General features: G+C 35.5%; 1 protein-coding gene across 12 annotated transcripts in view; it reads left to right on the forward strand.

Annotated features, from left to right (window-relative positions):
- Window positions 1–18,085, forward strand: part of LOC125676249 (uncharacterized) — a 126,630-nt gene that overhangs the window by 38,407 nt on the left and 70,138 nt on the right. For 11 of the 12 annotated variants that reach the window (XM_056143944.1, XM_056143951.1, XM_056143943.1 and 8 more), the window contains 5 exons: window positions 334–624; window positions 975–1,013; window positions 1,184–1,312; window positions 3,449–3,658; window positions 3,919–4,215. In XM_056143944.1, the coding sequence (XP_055999919.1) occupies window positions 334–624; window positions 975–1,013; window positions 1,184–1,312; window positions 3,449–3,658; window positions 3,919–4,215 (966 nt within the window). The remainder of the gene's footprint in view (window positions 1–333; window positions 625–974; window positions 1,014–1,183; window positions 1,313–3,448; window positions 3,659–3,918; window positions 4,216–18,085) is intronic. The other variant, XM_056143954.1, reaches the window with a different exon arrangement.

Below are 18,085 nucleotides of genomic sequence, written 5' to 3' on the forward strand. Positions count from 1 at the left end.
TCTTCCTTTTTTGGCATGAAGATAAAAATTATTCTCTGGGAAAAAAGGACTTAGATATAAATAGGCATCACTGTCATGTATTTGAGGATTGAAAAAATATTTTGTCATATCTGTAAATGCTCGACATCAGAAATCGTAATAGCGTTTTAGGTGTATTTTTTAATCTAGGGAATCAGAAAACTTCACAATATCGTTGTTTGTGTTAAACTCTAAAAATAAAATAGAATTGGATGGCACATCTAATACAAAAATGCTGTTTTCCTAACGAAGTGTTCACTTTAGAGTTTATACACATAAAGAAATACAATGTCAGTCATATCATTATTTCGATAGGTCTACCTACAATTGAATTCGATAATCCAGACTTGAATGGACTTCATGAAGGAGTAACCTACAACGCTGCGATCAAATCCATTCCTGTTGCTCTCAGGGCTGAATGGAAAGTCAGACAAGAGCCTAGTGGAGACTTTCAAGTAATTGATACGCACAATCCGTTATACAGAGGGTCTACGGTAGCCTTGCCTCGTCCGAGGCTAGTAGTCAACATATACGGATCCGAACAGCTGCAATCATTTCAGCTTGAAGTTTTCAATTTCATTGGAAGTAGCAGAAGGGATACATATGGTAATTGAGTAACATCGTCATGTAAGATTTTAAAATGTATACTAGCCACATTACGTTTCTCCTTCTTGGGAGCCAGAAGGGTTTTCTGCTTCGTCTGTCTATCCTCACTCTATTCACCCGTCTTCAAAACTGGAAGGGTGTTTTATATACGTAATTTTATACTGTATTTTCACAATTTACAAAGCAATTACATATACGGTGACAGAGTGTATCTGTATTGTTATTTGATAAATATCATACCCCGACAAATCGGAGAAAAAAGATACTGTCTAATTTCTCTGCACATTGTCACAGTGTTTCTTTGATGTAGTGTGAATGCAATTGTAAAAACGGTTTTCTTGTTTCCTCAGATCAAATTATGGACAGTTCTGGGTCAAATATAAACCAAGGTAAGAAACCATACATTCTAGGGAGATAACAAAGAACTATATACTAGTAACTACATCAAGCAACATTAATGCTTCAATTTAGATCTTCCTATATCAGACTAACTCAATTTTTGAACCTTAGAATCAATGGGAAAAGTAAAAAATCCGAATTTTTAATTTTGATATTCTAGAGGTTTCAGATCCCTTGAAAAATTTTTACAAGAAAAGAGGGTCCACCGTACTGTTTGCCAACCTCAGTAACAACCTCGCAAAGTCAATTCCAGAAGACAAACTTGATGTACTCAAACACATTCTTCTTGGTAAGAAAGATATTTCTTATATTCAACCGCATCTGCATGTGGTGATATCTAGAATCCAATGAAAAAAGTTAAAACCCTCTACAGTTTCACATATATGTCAAACCAGAATCAGAACTGTTAATAAACTTTGTTTTGGTTCCTTTCTGCACTGATAAAATCAACCAATGCAATACCCATGAATAAGCATTGAAACGACAAAAACTGCGATTTGTATCTTTTCTGTGTGTTGTCTTCCGTCCCATCCAATAACTTTTAATTCATGTAGGTACATTAACAACAATGGTTGACGTATCATGACGTTTGACCTATACATGATGCTGAGGGGTTTCCATCCCCCTAATGGAAACTCTGTTTATGTGTTAATGTTCGAAAGATACGATTGCAGTGATGTGACACTCCTCAAGAATAAATTAATTACTTACGGTGACCTAAAAATCAAGTAGCAATAAAAAATGACTGCAGTATTTTTACCGAGGAAGACCTACATATATCCAATGTTGGGTAATTTCAAAAATAGCATCCAGTCCTTTTCCACAAAAGTCAATCTTCCACATAGAGATATCAAGTGAGTGGCTTGAAACCTTAGCTTATGCTACCCAATGTATTTATTCCTTTCCCATAAAAATCCCGAAGTTAATACCAGATGAGCGTCATCACTGAAACATTCATATGTCAAGGAGTGGTCCCATGTGAAGGTAATTCACTTCTGCAAGACACTTGTACCCATAGCCAGATGCTGAAACATCTTGGGTAGAACAATATTCTTGCACAACAACACCATGAGTTAAGGCAAAGGATGTATTACGAGAACCAACTGTTACTTTCAATGCTGTACATTGCTGCAAATCGGTGTTATACTACTAAACGTGAGCAAGGCTTTTAACAAAACTCCCAAATAAAGATTATCTTAAAAGATGTTCCTCTATGGAACTGGGGATACTTTGTTTAATTGCATTAACAGTTTATTGAGTAGTCATGGCTAGATAGTGGTGATTAACAACCACTCATCAGACCCAGTACCAGGTAACTCTGGAGTGCCCCAGAGATCTGTTCTTGATCCCCCACCTTTTCTTATACATGTATACAAAAACGATTTGCCAGAAAGAGCAAAATCAGCCACAATATTTTTGCAGATGATAGCTTTCTCTTCAGTGGACTCATTCATCCAACAACAGGATTTGAATGAGTGAGAGGAATGTGAATATCTAAATGAAAGGTGAGGATAACGAACAGTGATCAATCTCTTAACTCCTATAAGCAATACAAAATAAATAATTGGGCAAGCACGGACCCCTGGACACACCAGAAGTGGGATCGGGTGCCTAGGAGGAATAAGCATCCACTGTCGACTGGTCACACCCGCCGTGAACCATATATCCTGATCAGGTAAACGGAGTTATCCGTAGTCAAAATCAGTGTGAAGTGATAGGGGTTATTTAAAACCAACTACAACCCAATCCCATTTGATCGTTTTCAATAAAAGGAAGTACTTTGGTGTCGTATTGTCAAGTACAAACACATACAACAAATATATTTATGCAACTTCTGAGAAATCCTGCCGACCCATACCACAACAGTGTGTAAAACACTATTCAAGTCAATAGTGTACTATAACACGCCTGTATTGGATCCCTGTACAGTCAATTATATTGACTAGCTAAACCAAGCAAGGTATACTGTAGGTAACTGCAAGCAGTACCATCAAATGATTCAAGACGTAGAATGACCTACACTGATCACTGTTCGTTATCTTCACTTACAATACCGAGCAAATAGCAAGATGGTAATGATATACTGATGCACTAATGTTTGGGCCCGTAGACATACCAGCGTTCGATCTCGATGAATGAATATTCATTACCCATCGTAATGTTACACCGGAATTGAGTATAATACGCGGGTTTATCCGTTGTAAAGGGAGCACCCTACTAACTAGGCTATAACAACAACTATTTTTGATGTTAAGTAAATTTAAATCCGTAATTGTTTGCAGCAACTTGCTTTTATGGTATGGTCTCCATTTATTTGCAATGAACAATTTATACGATTGATGTCTTCAGTCTAACGTCGTATTCGATCTGACACAAATGACATGCACGTGCATCTATTTGAATTTTCATTGCATCTTCTTTTTAGGGCTAGGAGAAGTTGATATGGAATTAATAAAGAAGGTGAAATCTATCAGGGAAATGTTCATACTTCTTCAGGAGAATAAACTCTTCACACAGACAGATGTAATATTGATGCAGTATTTACTCAAACAGGCCGAGTGTAAAGATTTGAATAATGAATGCATAAAATATGCTAGAAAACAGAGATCACTGTGCTTCTTTGAAAAACCCCCAGGTACCATTTTTATAAGTAATACATTGCATGCTTTCTGAAAACGTTATTTGTTTTTATCTTTCAAGATTTTAATTACATATAGTCTTGAAAATAAATGAGAATTAGCCTAAGTGATTTTGAAAGGTCGCCGGGTATTATTTTTGTAAACAATACGTTGATGAATCTGTGAAAACATCATTTTTCGCTATTTTTCATTTGTTCAAGAGATTGATGATATATCTTTTTGAAAAACAAATTAGAATATACGCATTTCGCTGCAGACAATGGTTTCAAGCATGTACAGATCCACGTAGAAGGAGATGTTAAAGGATACTCAAACGAGGATATTCAGAAGATCAGAGAAACAGTTGTCGCTTTTCTGGGCTGCGAAGATAGTGATGTTGTGATAGATGGAATTCATCATGATAAAAGCTTTGTTGTAGTTCTAGCCATCAAGGAAACACTCGTCAACAACATGGTACATATGGATCAACAACACATTGAGAAACTCTGTAATTTCAAAGTCGACTATTTTATTTTGTACAACAAGACGTATAGCATGGAAGGTCTTCTGAAAGGTAAGTATTGACTCAGATTATCAAGAAAATTAGGAGTTGTTTTGTTATGTAATCGGTGTGAACAAGTGCAAGTTTGTTACCATTCTGTAGATTGTATAACAGTGCTTTATGTTCTGATTTTGTCCGAACACTTTTGTTAATAATTGGTTGGCTGCAGTTCAGTTTCAAATGACCAACACTACACCTTATACATGTTAAGTTTGTTGACCATCAGATAAAGTATTCTTTACTGATATATATTGAACATCTTTTACTGATATCAACTAAACATATCGTATATGCAAAGTAGAGGGGGGGGGGGGGCTCCGTGTCCGAGTGGGTCCGAGTGGTTAGAGCATCGCGCTCAAACATCATACAGTCTCTCACCTCTGTCGGCGCGGGTTAAAATCCCGCTCGCGCCGGTAAGTGAGAAAGTTTCCCAGTATACTTTCGGAAGGTCGGTGGTCTCTTCCCAGGTACATTGTATCTGGGTTCTCTCTTCCACCAATAAAAACTGGGCGCCACCATATAACTGAAAAATTGTTGAGTGTGGCGTAAAACATCAATCAATCAATCAAAGTAGAGGGGTACCTGTAAAATGCGAAACGAAATCGAAATGAAACAAAATCTACCGAAACGAAAATGAATCTGCCGAAACGAAAACTGTTGAAACGAAACGAAACCTACCGAAACGAAACATATTGTAGAATCGAACTGTGTAATCATGATAATAAAAATGGTATCTCAGGTCCCTGTGAAAGTTACATGTACCACATATAAATGAAGTTATCTTCCATGTTTATGTGGTCTTTCAGGTTGACTGATACATTTTTAAGCGGTCCTTCAGTTAACATCAAACATTGTTTGAAAAAAAAACTGGTGTCTGAGAATGTTGAAAGAAGGAAGACGTTTAACCTCTTATTCTATCTCTAACTGCTGAGGTGCGAAAATTTTCAATAATGGAAAAAATTAAATACTATACCAAACTATATGAATGTAATTTTGTGAGATATATATTATATATGTTTTATTAAAAATTATTATTGATATGCAACAGGCCCGTAGGAAGAAATTTCACTGGGGGGGGGGGGGCACCACACCAAAGTAATTTACGACAAAAAAGTTATATCGACAAAACCATTAGTAAAAAGATAACTGCATAAATATGTGCAAGCATTGAGGTGTGCGTCATGTACATAAATCTAATTATGTACATAGAATCTAATTAGTTTCCCAGAAAACCCCTCAATTTTAATTTTAAGTTTTGTTTGGTTTGTTTTGGAGAGAGGTGTTAAGGATTTTTAAAAATCTTTTGTTTTTGTTTATATCTTTATCATTTTTGTTATCAATCATTTCTGAGTCATAAGGTATTTAGTATTTGGTAAACTTTCCAAAAATCGCCAGTCTGTGTTCACTTTCACTTATGAACTCCTCAACTATTTTTTCTGGATTCAGTTCATCGGTCTCATTTTTATGAACATGCAATAAAAGGAAATTGTTTATTCGTATTTGGCTCATTGTTGATCTCAGTGATGTTTTCAATCTTTTCAAGGCGCTGAATGAGTGCTCACTGGTAGCGTTAGTTGCAGGAAGTACCAAAATTAGTTTGAGAATTTTGAGGATCTCGGCAAACATACTTTTTTCATTTGAATGTCTGAAAAATTCAACCACACTTCGTATATCTGGCGTAAAGTCTTTTGGCAAAACAGTATTTAGTATTATAAGCTGGCAGTGAAGATCCTTTGGCTTCAAATCTGTATCAAATAGGGTCGTGACAAAATTGAATTCTTCTTCAAACGTTTGACCTGTGCAAGCCTTAACTACGAGGTTTTAAAAATTAACATAAGCTTTGTAACCTGGTTGGTCAAATCTAGATTTTATGCCAGCTAAAAGCAGATCTAATGCCTCGTAGAAATCTTTCCTATACATATCTGCACACGATGAAAAAGTATGTGCTGCTGTCCCATCATCAAGTTTACGAGGAATTTTGCGTTTTCTAGGAAGAACAGGATCATCGATGTTCATCTGTTTTGCTTTTTCAACAACTTCCTCGTAAAACTGAGTGAAGATTGTCTCATCTCGGAGACTTTGCAAAGCACTCATTGTCGTTTATGCCATTTTTTAACCATCACTCGCCGAGCGATTTGGAGCCTGCCGAGCCCTTGCCAAATTATCACTATAACGTAAACGTTTTTCACTCAGTAAACACCCAAAGAAGAAATCAAACCTGCACATATAAGCAGCCACTCCCCTAATTCTGTTTCTCATTTCTACCTCACGCACGTATTGGAGGCTTTCATCTCAAACATTTCTTAGAATTTCATAGTTTGACAAAATGCTCAAAAATGTGTTGGGCTTTTATTGTCCATCTTGTGGGACACAAAACCCTTATTCCCGCTGACGTTGTCTCTAGATTTGGGGCATTTTTTAATGTATTGAAAATCATCTCCCTTCTTGGAGATTCTTTAATCAACTTTGTTATATCCTTTGCAATGTCCAGGGTGTCTCTAAGCAACTTACATCCCTTAATAGAATCACTGCAAGCTAGGTTAAGAGGATGACCATAACAGTATGTGTAAAGGGCTCTGGGTTCAAGTGCATGAATTTGTGTTGCAACACCTGTCTTTGAACCAGCCATAGAAGTAGCCATGTCATAACACTGGCCTCGTACTTTGTTGATAGGCAGATCGAACCTCAAAAGGGCATCTTTAATTGCTAGGGTTATTGAATTAGCCCCAATGTCAGAAAGACAGTACATCCCTAATAAATCTTCATGAGCGGTAAAATTTTGATCAACCCATCCAATGCATAAAACAAGTTGCTCTTTGTTGGAAATATCTCGTGTTTCGTCTGCCATTATTGAAAAGAATTCAGACGATTTGATGAAAGCAACAATTTGTCGCATAACCTGCAACCCCATCACCTGCAAAATTTCATTTTGTATATCTGGAGCAACATATTTATTTTTCTTGCGTTGTAGCCATTCCTGAAGCTGGGGATCGCGTTTAACTTCTAGCATGAGAAGTTGATTAAAGTTCGAGTTTTTATCATCTTTGTCACCCCAAAGAGCAATTCCTTGTCGAGCAAGAAACTTCAAAGTTTTGTGATTTTAAGCAAATTCTCTCTGTTAGACTTCTTCTCGACTTCGTGCGTCTTTGAAAGACATTCTCCAACATCTTTAATCTCCTCCTTTATCGTGAACTCCCTTTCCATTACCTCTTTATGGCAATCACTTTTCTCGTGTGCGGCGAATTTTGTGGTTGCTTTTTTGCCAGTTTTTAAAACCACTTGATATGAAAGCTTTTTCTTTCTTGTGACAACTGAGAGTCTTCTTCTGAAATGATTTTATGCAAGGAAAACAGAATACAACATCTTTGATTTCTACATAATGTAACCAAGACCACCGATCAAACCAGGAGGCATTGAAAGATCTCATCTTTTTACCAAACCTTTTTGCTGGAAAGAAAATATTCCGTGACTGATTTGGGGTACTACCGATCTCTGGTGTATGCCATTTTTCATGTACAACCTGGGCCTTTTGAACTGGTATTTCTGAGATATCATCTTCTGAAGAAGAAGAAGAAGAATCAATAAAGGAAGCAACCTTAACATGTTTGTCTGTTTCTTTGTTTGCAGTTTCACCCAATACGGAACTTTTGGGATATGCCTGAACGACCGATTATATTTGACGTTTATACACCACGGTCACGTGATAATAACCAATTGTAGGGCAAAGTTGACATCGATACATATGTTGTTTCGCTAACAGACGGTCCATAAAGAGCTATGCGCAGTATCACGATGGCGATCCAAGTCATTATTGGTGCTTAGTACCTGGGTGTAAATTAGATGGAAGGAAAAAGGCACATTTAGACGCGCACCATTGGATGCAAGGCGTGAAGTTTTACCGATATCCTCAAGATATTCCCTAGATTTATTTCCCGCGCCGACTCGCATAATTTAATCAATTGTATTTTCCTATAAAATGGTTGTAGTGATTCCTTTCTTTCAAAGATAGCATTTAAATGCAGGAAATTGATAGCAATTGAAATATTCCATGTTTGTTTACTTAGTTGTTATTGTAATCCGGAAGTGACATGCCCTACAATTAAGTTCAACGCGCGATAAAAGTCAGAGTGGATCCGTATCTCGAAAGTCGCGAATTTACCTGTTTCAATAGACTCCTCATTTGTGTTAGACTCCAAGAGTGGGGAAGGACTATCTTGTGATTGTTTTGGTTCAAATGAGCGATGATGTTCAGAATCCTCAAAGGATAACCTCGAACGCTTTGAAAGAGGTTCCTCATGCTTGTGAATACAGGCAACAAAATGATTAGGTGTCCAACCATCTATTTTTGTAGCAATTGTTTGAGTCCACATGATGTGGATAGCATCCTGATATTCTTTAGCATCAGCACGGTCAAGAGGAACAATAAGCTGATTATGATCTTGTCTGTTTACACCAGGGTTTTGTACCTCGGGGAAAATCGACATGATTGGTTTCTGCAAAACGTTAGAAGCTACGAACACATGTAAAAGGCTTGAATAGTAACCGTTCTGGGTTGTTTTTATTGTTTCCTTTTGTAACGAAGCAATCAAATCACCAGTAATTAAACACTCTTCTGACAGGGAACTTTCAAAGACATATTGAAGTGAACTTTTGTTTGTGGACATGGTCACAAAAGTGTTTTCATTCGTGCAGTGCTTCAGGTTTAAACAAGTTCAAACACAATTCGTACCCTCATTTCCTTACAATTGTTCTCATGTCCAAACACAAAAAAGAGAGAGTTCTGAATAAACAATTCCCATCACCATATATCTGAATCGGGAGAAGCTCAGAAGGAGCATCATTTGGATAAAGCTCTGAGGAAACAGCATCTTTTCGAATATTCGAAGTTGGGACATTAGGTATGCTTGTTGGAATAGGATATTTCTTAAAAATTTGCCCTTTGAGTCTAACAAGAAAACTTAGTGCTCTCCATCCCTTTTTTCCTGCATTCCTTGCTTCTTCGTGCACTTTTTCGAAAAATACCGTTCTTTCGTCCGTCTGGGATTGTGAAATATAATCAAAGTTAAAACTGTGCGGAAGGTTGATCTTACACTGATACGATAGTGTCTACTCTTGGACCAAGAATGAAACAGGTCTTGACAGCCTGAGACTTCACAAGCTTTAAAAAAGTTGTTACACGTCATGACCTACGTCACATTGGGGGTGTTAGGTCACTGATAAATAGTACTTCACACATTGTCGGGTTTACCTTTACCATAAAAACTGTGATGATAAAAAAGTCAACAATTCACCATATTAGCTTTACAAAAATATTTTAAATATATACAAACGTTGAACTGGTATTAGGGCAGTTGGGCATAGACATTTTTGTATCAAGACGAAGTTTCTATGAACAAGCTATCTAATGAATTATTAGACCTTGAAAGTTAGTCAAGGTCACACATATTAGATACTTTTTGATCAGTCGTCCCTTGCGAGATTTTTTCACTCGTATGAGTCGTCAACAAATACCGGTACAGGACATTAAACGACACTAGTGTCGGGCACTTGGCAAAGGAACAGTCACTACATATCATAGGTTTGACGCCAGATGCGGAGCTGGGAACGAGAACCGAACCATTACCTCATGATTACGACCTTTTGGATGATGCCCTAAGAAATGTTAAGGCATTAAGTGCTTTTCATAATATTTTTTTTATTTAAGCTGAAGAACATTCACACTGACTGACTCTGAGTCTCATTGAATTAAATGAACTTTCTACTTAAAAATAATTATACATTACACTATATGTGAATTTTACTACATGAATTTTTTTTGGAAAAATATTGGGGGAGGGGGGGGTACGCCCCCCCCCGTGTTCCCCCGGTTCCTACGGCCATGTGCAGGGTGTCTAAAGATATCGCTCTATATATTTCGGGTGTTGCTAAAACGGGGAATTGAAAATTGGACGGAAAACGGAAAATATGTTATGACATAATATCAGGAGGAGGTCAACATTTCGTAAAATCAAAATGCTTCTGAACAAGGAAAGCAGAAATTACAAAGAGAACGGGAAAACAAACTCAGAATCCACCGTTTGACATACTATATACATGTACAAATACACAATATCCACATGTATATATAGGTTTGTCTTTACAGCGAAAAATATTGAAACGTGTTTATATCCAAAGGCGGATCCAACACAGGCGACCCCACCCTCGTATAGTGTGTTTCACCAGATTTCTGACATGTGAGACTGTAACTCTCCGTTCTGAGATTTATGGATCCGAAATTCATTCCACATGGTATTCATAATTTAATCAACTTCGAATATGTACTGTGTGCTTACTCACCTCCCCCTTTCCAACTTTTAAAACTTTGTATCAGTCAACCCGAAAGTCTACATCAAATGGAAGGCGAATTTTATTTTATTCATAATTGGCAACTTTTACAAGGGCCTGGGATACCATTTCTACTTATCATAATTAATAGAGTTCGGTTATACAATCTGTTTCGTCTTCGTAGGTTTCGTTTCCTTTCGGTGGGTTTCGTTTTGGTAGATTTCTTTTCGTTTCAATTTCGTTTCGCAATTTGCTGGTACCCCAAAGCGATGGTAATAAATCATTAAATGTTTAAAGGCATGCGTGTGTATGGAAATTGACAACACATGCAGTTTAAGATTCGAATAGGCATTGGTTCGGGAGTATGTTCTATTAATATTTCATATAAAGGAACATAATTTTCTGAGAAAAGATCGTTTTTTTTTTTAATTCATTATATTTTTAAATATGATAATATTTTTTGAAACGCAATTGTTTCGTTGATAAACATTGTTTTCTTACATCAATCGGATACTAGATCGGTAAAGTTCGCTACTAGTAACTAGCTACTAGTAACTGACTACCTAAACAGAGACAAGTTGGCTACTAGTAGCCAGCTACTTGAACCAGGAAAAGTTAGCTAATAGTAGCCAGTTACTAGTAGCCAGTTACTAAAAGTAAGAAAAGTTGGCTACTTGTAGCTAGCTACTACGAAATATAAAAGTTATAATTACTGATAGCGAGCTACCAGATAAAGGTTGCTGAGTTTGAAAATTATTATCTATCAGGTTTATTTCTAAAGATGACAAGGAGTCGTATGAAATTTCATACTCAAATTTTCCCAATTACATAACTATGCAATGCAAAATACGAATAAACATTTCGAGCTGAATGTTTACTTTGAAAATGATTCGGATTGAATTTAGACCTTTAATCATTTGATATACCATCCATTTTGAGATATCAGCTACTTTTACAATTTGATTCGAGTTACCCTGAAACTTCAACATTTGTGTGAATACCGTAAGGAACTTTGTGTTTGTGTTTGATATTTGACGAATTTACGACTATATAATACCTATGACAAGAAGTGATATAGGGTTTCTTATTTCTGTGTTTATAAGTCTATATCTAAGTAACTTACAACGATACGTATGACGAGTAGTGACATTGGGTATCGTGAGATGTCATAAATTTACTGATGTCACCCTTAAGGAAGTCAACTACTTATACCTTTCGATTGCAGGTATCCTGATATTTCAAGTTTTTCGTACATATCTTAAGGAACTCTGTGTATGTAATAAATATCTGACTAATTATAACTATCCACGTGAGGAGAAGTGATATTAGTTATCGTGATGTGCCATCGATATTTAGATATCACTCTTAAGGAAGTCAGCTGCTTATACCTTTGGATTGCAAGTAACCTGAAATTCAAGTTTTTTCGAAAATATCTTAAGGAACACTGTGTTTGTATTAGGTATCTGACTAATTTCCCCTTGCACATATGACAAGGAGTGATATTAGGTATCTTGATATGCCACCAATTTTCAGATATCACTCTTAAGGAAGTCAGCTACTTATAGCTTTTAAATCAAGATGGCTAACATCACTCCTTGGCATATGCGCAATGGTAAATTAGTCAGCTATCTTATACAAACACAAAGTTTCATAAGATATTTTCGAAAAATCTTAAAGTTTACGTTACCTTGAATCAAAAGGTATAAGTAGCTGACTTCGTTAAGGGTGATATTTGAAAATTGATGGCATATCAAGATACCTAATATCACTCCTTTTCACGTGGATAGCTGTAAAACTAGTCAGATATATAATACAAACACAGAGTTCATTAAGATATTTGCAAAAAAACTTGAAATTTTAGGATACCTGCAATCAAAACGTATAAGTAGCTGACTTCCTTAAGGAAGATATCTGAAAATTGATGGCATATTAAGATACCTAATATCACACTTCTTCCCGTGGATAGTTGTAAATTAATCAGATATCTAATACAAGCTCAGAGCTTTTTAAGATATTTTCGAAAAAAAACTTGAAATTTCAGGATAGCTGCAATCAAAAGGTACAAATACCTGACTTCCTTAAGATAGCATAAGAAGATACCTAATATCACTCATTGTCATATGTGTAATGGTACATTAATCAGATATATCATAAAACACATAGTGTCTTAAAATATTTGCAAAAAGCGTGAAATATTAGGTTACCTGAAATCAAAAGGTACAAGTAGCTGACTTCCTTAAGGGTGATATCTGAAAATTGACGGCATATCAATATACCTAATATCACACCTCTTCCCATGCATAGTTGTATATTACTCATATATCTAATAGAAACACAGAGTTCCTTAAGATATCTACGAAAAACTTGTAATTCCAGGATACCTGAAATCAAAAGGTATAAGTAGCTGACTTCCTTAAAAGTGATATCTGAAAATTAGTGGCGTATCAAGACACCCTATATCACTTCTTGTCATATGTATAATCGTAAATTCGTCACATATCTAATACAAACACAAAGTTCCTTACGGTATTCACACAAATGTTGAAATTTTCAAAATAAACACTCAGCTGAAAAAGTTTTTTCGTATTGTGTTATGTAATTGGGAAAATTGAGTATGGAATTTAATACGACTCCTTGTCATCTTTAGAAATAAACATGATAGATAATAATTTTCAAACTCAGTAACCTTTATCTGGAAGCTAGCTATCAGTAATTATAACTTTTATATTTTGTAGTAGCTGGCTACTGGTAGCTAACGCTTCTCTCTTTTAGTAGCCAGTTACTAGTAGCTGGCTACTAGTAACTGGCTACTATTAGCTAACTTTTCCTGCTTCAAGTAGCTGGCTACTAGTAGCCAGCTTTTCTCTTTTAAACTAGCCAGTTACTAGTAGCTGGTTACTAGTAGCCATCTTTAGCGATCTCAGATACTTGCAATTAAACATGTGGTAAAATACAAGATGTGAGTAGGATGACAGTTTTTAATTTAATTTATTAAAATCGGTTAGCAACGGTTTCCTTGTGTTGCTAAATCGAGGAACGGAACATATTTTATGTAATAATAATAAACTGTATGAGAAGGTTAGCATTTTGTAAAATCAAAATGCTTATGAGCGAGGGAAGCAGACATTACAGAGATAACGGAAAGACATGTTTAGAATCTAACGTTTCATATACTTCACACACACACACACACATACACACACACACACACACACACACACACATATATATATATATATATATATATATATATATACATGTTTAGAATCTAACGTTTCATATACTTCACATATATATATATATATATATATATATATATATATATATATATATATATTAAAAGAAATAGAATAAACAGTACACAAAGTTAAAAATTTAACGCAAGCGCTTTCATTTTATAATCCTCAGGCGTTCCATTTTAAAATAGTTTTGAAATGGTTTGACGTCATAAAGGCGTCCTAACATTTCACGTACATAACGACGTCATAAACGAATGAAGGGAAAAGGATTTTACGTTAAGCATATTATGACGTCATAGATAATAACAGTAAACATATTTTACAGTAAGCTATTGAGAGCCGGTTTTAAAGTCTTAATAAAGTGTCTTTCTTTTTCTCGTCGGGAAATAGTATTTTCTGTATACAGTTTATAAAACGGAAATACACTGAATTGTCCGTGGCCACACACATCTATATGTTCACTAACTCTAATTTTTCTGTATTCGGGTGCTGAAATGTGTTGTTTATGAACTCGTATACGAGTTCGCAGAGTAGTTCCAGTTTCACCGATATAATGTTTTCCACAGCCAGCACATGTTATAACATAAATTAAATTTTTGGTGGAGCACGTCATATCTGAATTAACCGTAAATTCCTTGTTGTTAAATTCGAACGAATTTCCTTCCCTTAAGTATGGGCACGTTCCGCATCGCCGATCGTCACATTTGGTAACGGTGAAAATTTTTATACATATATAATCGCATCACAATATATTACTAATTTTTTCAAACATATTGATATCTATATGTAGCTTTTTGTATACATGAGAGTACATCTTTAAAGAAGTTTTAATATCCATGTATATATTTTCGGTACTTTCTTCAATTTCTTTGATTCTATAGTATATCTTGTATTTGTAAATAACACTTGCTATAGTAGAAATTACGTTATTCAAAATGACAATTCTGTGGTTGTTTTCAAAATAAAATTCAATAAGAATGTGTTTCCATTTGATGTCAAATTTGACAACCTTTGACGTTATTTCCCATATTGTTTTACATTTTCACAAAAATAAATCAAGTGTTCATTGTCTTCAACATTTTCTTTACATATTCCACACATGTTTGATTCGGTTTTCTTTATTTTCATGAGAAAAGATTTGTTACATAGAAGATTATTGAGAAGTTTAAAATTAAATTCTGCTACCTTTTTTCATACATATCTACGATTTTGTTTTTGTAAATGACACTCCAGGAGTTTTTCGTACAGTTGACCCTCGAACTATTCACCTGCTTATTAACATACCTTGTCCTTCTAAATTAGTGGCTACTCGTGCACTGAAATAAATTGCTTAAAACTAACAACTTGCCAATAAACTAAACATTGAAAACCCTGGTAATCTAAATCATTCACGTACTACCAAAATACCAAGAAAGACGTTTATGGCTAGAAATAAACAAATATATATATATATATATATATATATATATATATATATATATATAGAGAGAGAGAGAGAGAGAGAGAGAGAGAGAGAGAGAGCGAGAGAGAGAGATATATTGTCATATCTATATGAATATGGGAAGTAGGTTTAGTCATTCTTAACTTATTTCTTTTACATACTCCATAAAGGATCTTGAGATACCATTTTTGTCAACCTTACAAGGTACAAAGCTGAGGTTCTCCCCTACACCCCTCTTCTATACATTCTGCATGCATAGTAGTGTTACAATCCCCATTAGAACGATTGTAGTAGTGACAAAAATTCACGTTACCAGTAACGAATCCAGATTTTTTTCTTAAAAAGAGGGTAGGTTGGGAGCTAGTAGAAAAGTAGATGGCAAGATTGCCTAAACTTTCGTGACAAAAATAGCTATTGGTATAAATATTCCTCACTCTCCTAAATCGTGGAGTTAGTTTGGGTTGAGACCATTTCAAGACAGCACCTCACCATTCTTCGATCTTCGATTTCTGAAATCGTAAGTCAGTACTCAACTTTGAATTCTCTCCCCTACTATTAACTCGTCATTTCCAAAGGAAAGATGAAGATACCAAACGATGAACGTCCAATCGCACATCTCCTATAAATAATATAAAATTAAGAGTAGGGTAAGTACGAATCTCTGGATATACCAAAAATGAGACCAGATACTTAGCAGGAATAAACATCCCTTGTCAACCGGTCACACTCGCTATGGGTCCTATTGTTTAGCCTGTCAACGGAGTAATCCGTAGTCAAATTAGTATGTAATGAATTACCTAAAATTCAATACCAAACACGTCAGACAGCATTTGACCCAATGACAGTTTTCATTGGGAAATTAGATCGTTATAGGGACTATATAATATACGAAATACTCACTTTAAAAGAGACTTTAAACACTTGTGACACAGTGATCAATCTCATAACTTCTACAATGATTGCAAAGAAGAGTTGGACAAACGCGGATCCTTGAACACACCAGAGGTGGGATCAGGTGCATATAATGAGTAAGCATCCCCTGTCGACCGTTTACACCCGCCGTGAGCCCTATGTCTTGATTTGGTAAAAGGAATTACCCTTAGTCAAAATCGGTATGAAACACGTCAGACAGCATTTGACCCAATGAGAGGTTTTATTGACGAACTAGATTGTTATAACGACCATAGAATTTGCGAAATGCTGACCTCAATCGAGACTCTTGAAACCCCTGTATCATCAACTTGTTTGTCAGTAACTTACCTCGATTTAAAACCTGACTATATGCAGAATAAGCTCTTGCATATCGAATCAGTTGAGATATATAAACACCATATGCAGGTGATAATGTAATATTGCTACATAAATATGGGAAGTTGACGATGGAGAAGCTGAAATCACCCCATTTATCATACAGTTGAGTTGTCAGTTTGCCGTTAATGTGTACTTTCAATAAAATATCTAAGTATGAAGGAGAAGTGGACGACTCTGTGATGTCCTTTATTTCGAGCTCACAGGTATATATCAAATCGACATATGAATGAAATTTATTATTGTTTAAAGACAAAATGTCATCACTATATCGAAATGTCGAATTGAAGACCACAGGGAGAGATTTTTTTCGTCTCAAATAGAAGTTTTTGAATAAATTCTGTTTCATATGAATATATAAACAGGTCAGCTAACAAAGGAGCACAATTCGTGCCTATGGGAATTCCAACAGACTGTTGGAAGACCTGATCACCAAAGACCACGAAGATATTATCAATGAGGAACTCCAGCATATTTTTTATTTCAACTTCAGAGTACTTGTGCATGGAATCAGAGTGGTGTTTAACAAAGGAAGTTTTGGAATGATTGATCACTAGATATGAATATCTCCGTTTTCCATTTTTGTTGAAGAAGTGGAAAAAGCATAGTATTAAAAATAGTCAACAGTGCATTGTTTGACATAAAAATACGGTTTTTTTTTCTCGAAACGCCAATTATCTTGAGTATCTTGATCCTGATTGTTTCTATGAAAGGTGAAGATAACGAACAGTGTTCAACCTCATAACTCCTATAAGCAATACAAAATAGAGAGTTGGGCAAACACGGACCCCTGGATATACCAGACATAAAATCAGGTGCGTAAATATGCTTACTCCTATTAGGTACCGGATTCCACCTTTAGTGTGTTTAGGGGGCCATGTTTTCCGTATGATTGATTTTGTATACTTTATAGGAGTTGTTGTCTTGTCTTCAGGCTTCTTTAATGGTAACTTGTTGAATCTTTGTAGTATATTAGATAGTGGTTAACTTTCGTTATTTTATTGGCTTATTATCTCTGTCAAAGGTCCACCTTTTTGGAGATTCTTTTTCTAATCGGAATTTCATATGACTCACAATGGGAAGGTCTTTGGTGACAGATATTTTCTGTATATTTTGTTGTAAAGTACGAGGTAATAATTTGTCTCAGAAGTGTAAGGAATTACAAACAATAACTATATGTGAGTAAATGCACTCCGTGAGCAAGTCCCAATAAATTAAGAAATGTTAAACGCGTTCACATAAGGCGATTAAACAAGTGGATACCGTTTGGAACATTGTCCCAAATCACACATGTAGTAAAACAGAGGCATCCTAACAACCAGACATGTCTTAAACGAATTAGAGCACGACACTTGTAATGAGGCATTTAGTCAATTACTTGCATAATCAACTGATCAAATCACTCTTGTTTTTGTGTTTACTGTATGCAACAATACGTGGGGTTATGATTTACATAATTCATTGTTTTATGCAATTCCAATATTTCATAATTCGTTTCCTTAACTCCTTTATACATGGGCTAAACTTGGTGACCATAACATTTACATATATTTAGTATCCCTTTTCTTCT

The sequence above is a fragment of the Ostrea edulis genome, chromosome 7 (genome assembly GCF_947568905.1).
Source record: "Ostrea edulis chromosome 7, xbOstEdul1.1, whole genome shotgun sequence".
Taxonomy (NCBI): domain Eukaryota; kingdom Metazoa; phylum Mollusca; class Bivalvia; order Ostreida; family Ostreidae; genus Ostrea; species Ostrea edulis.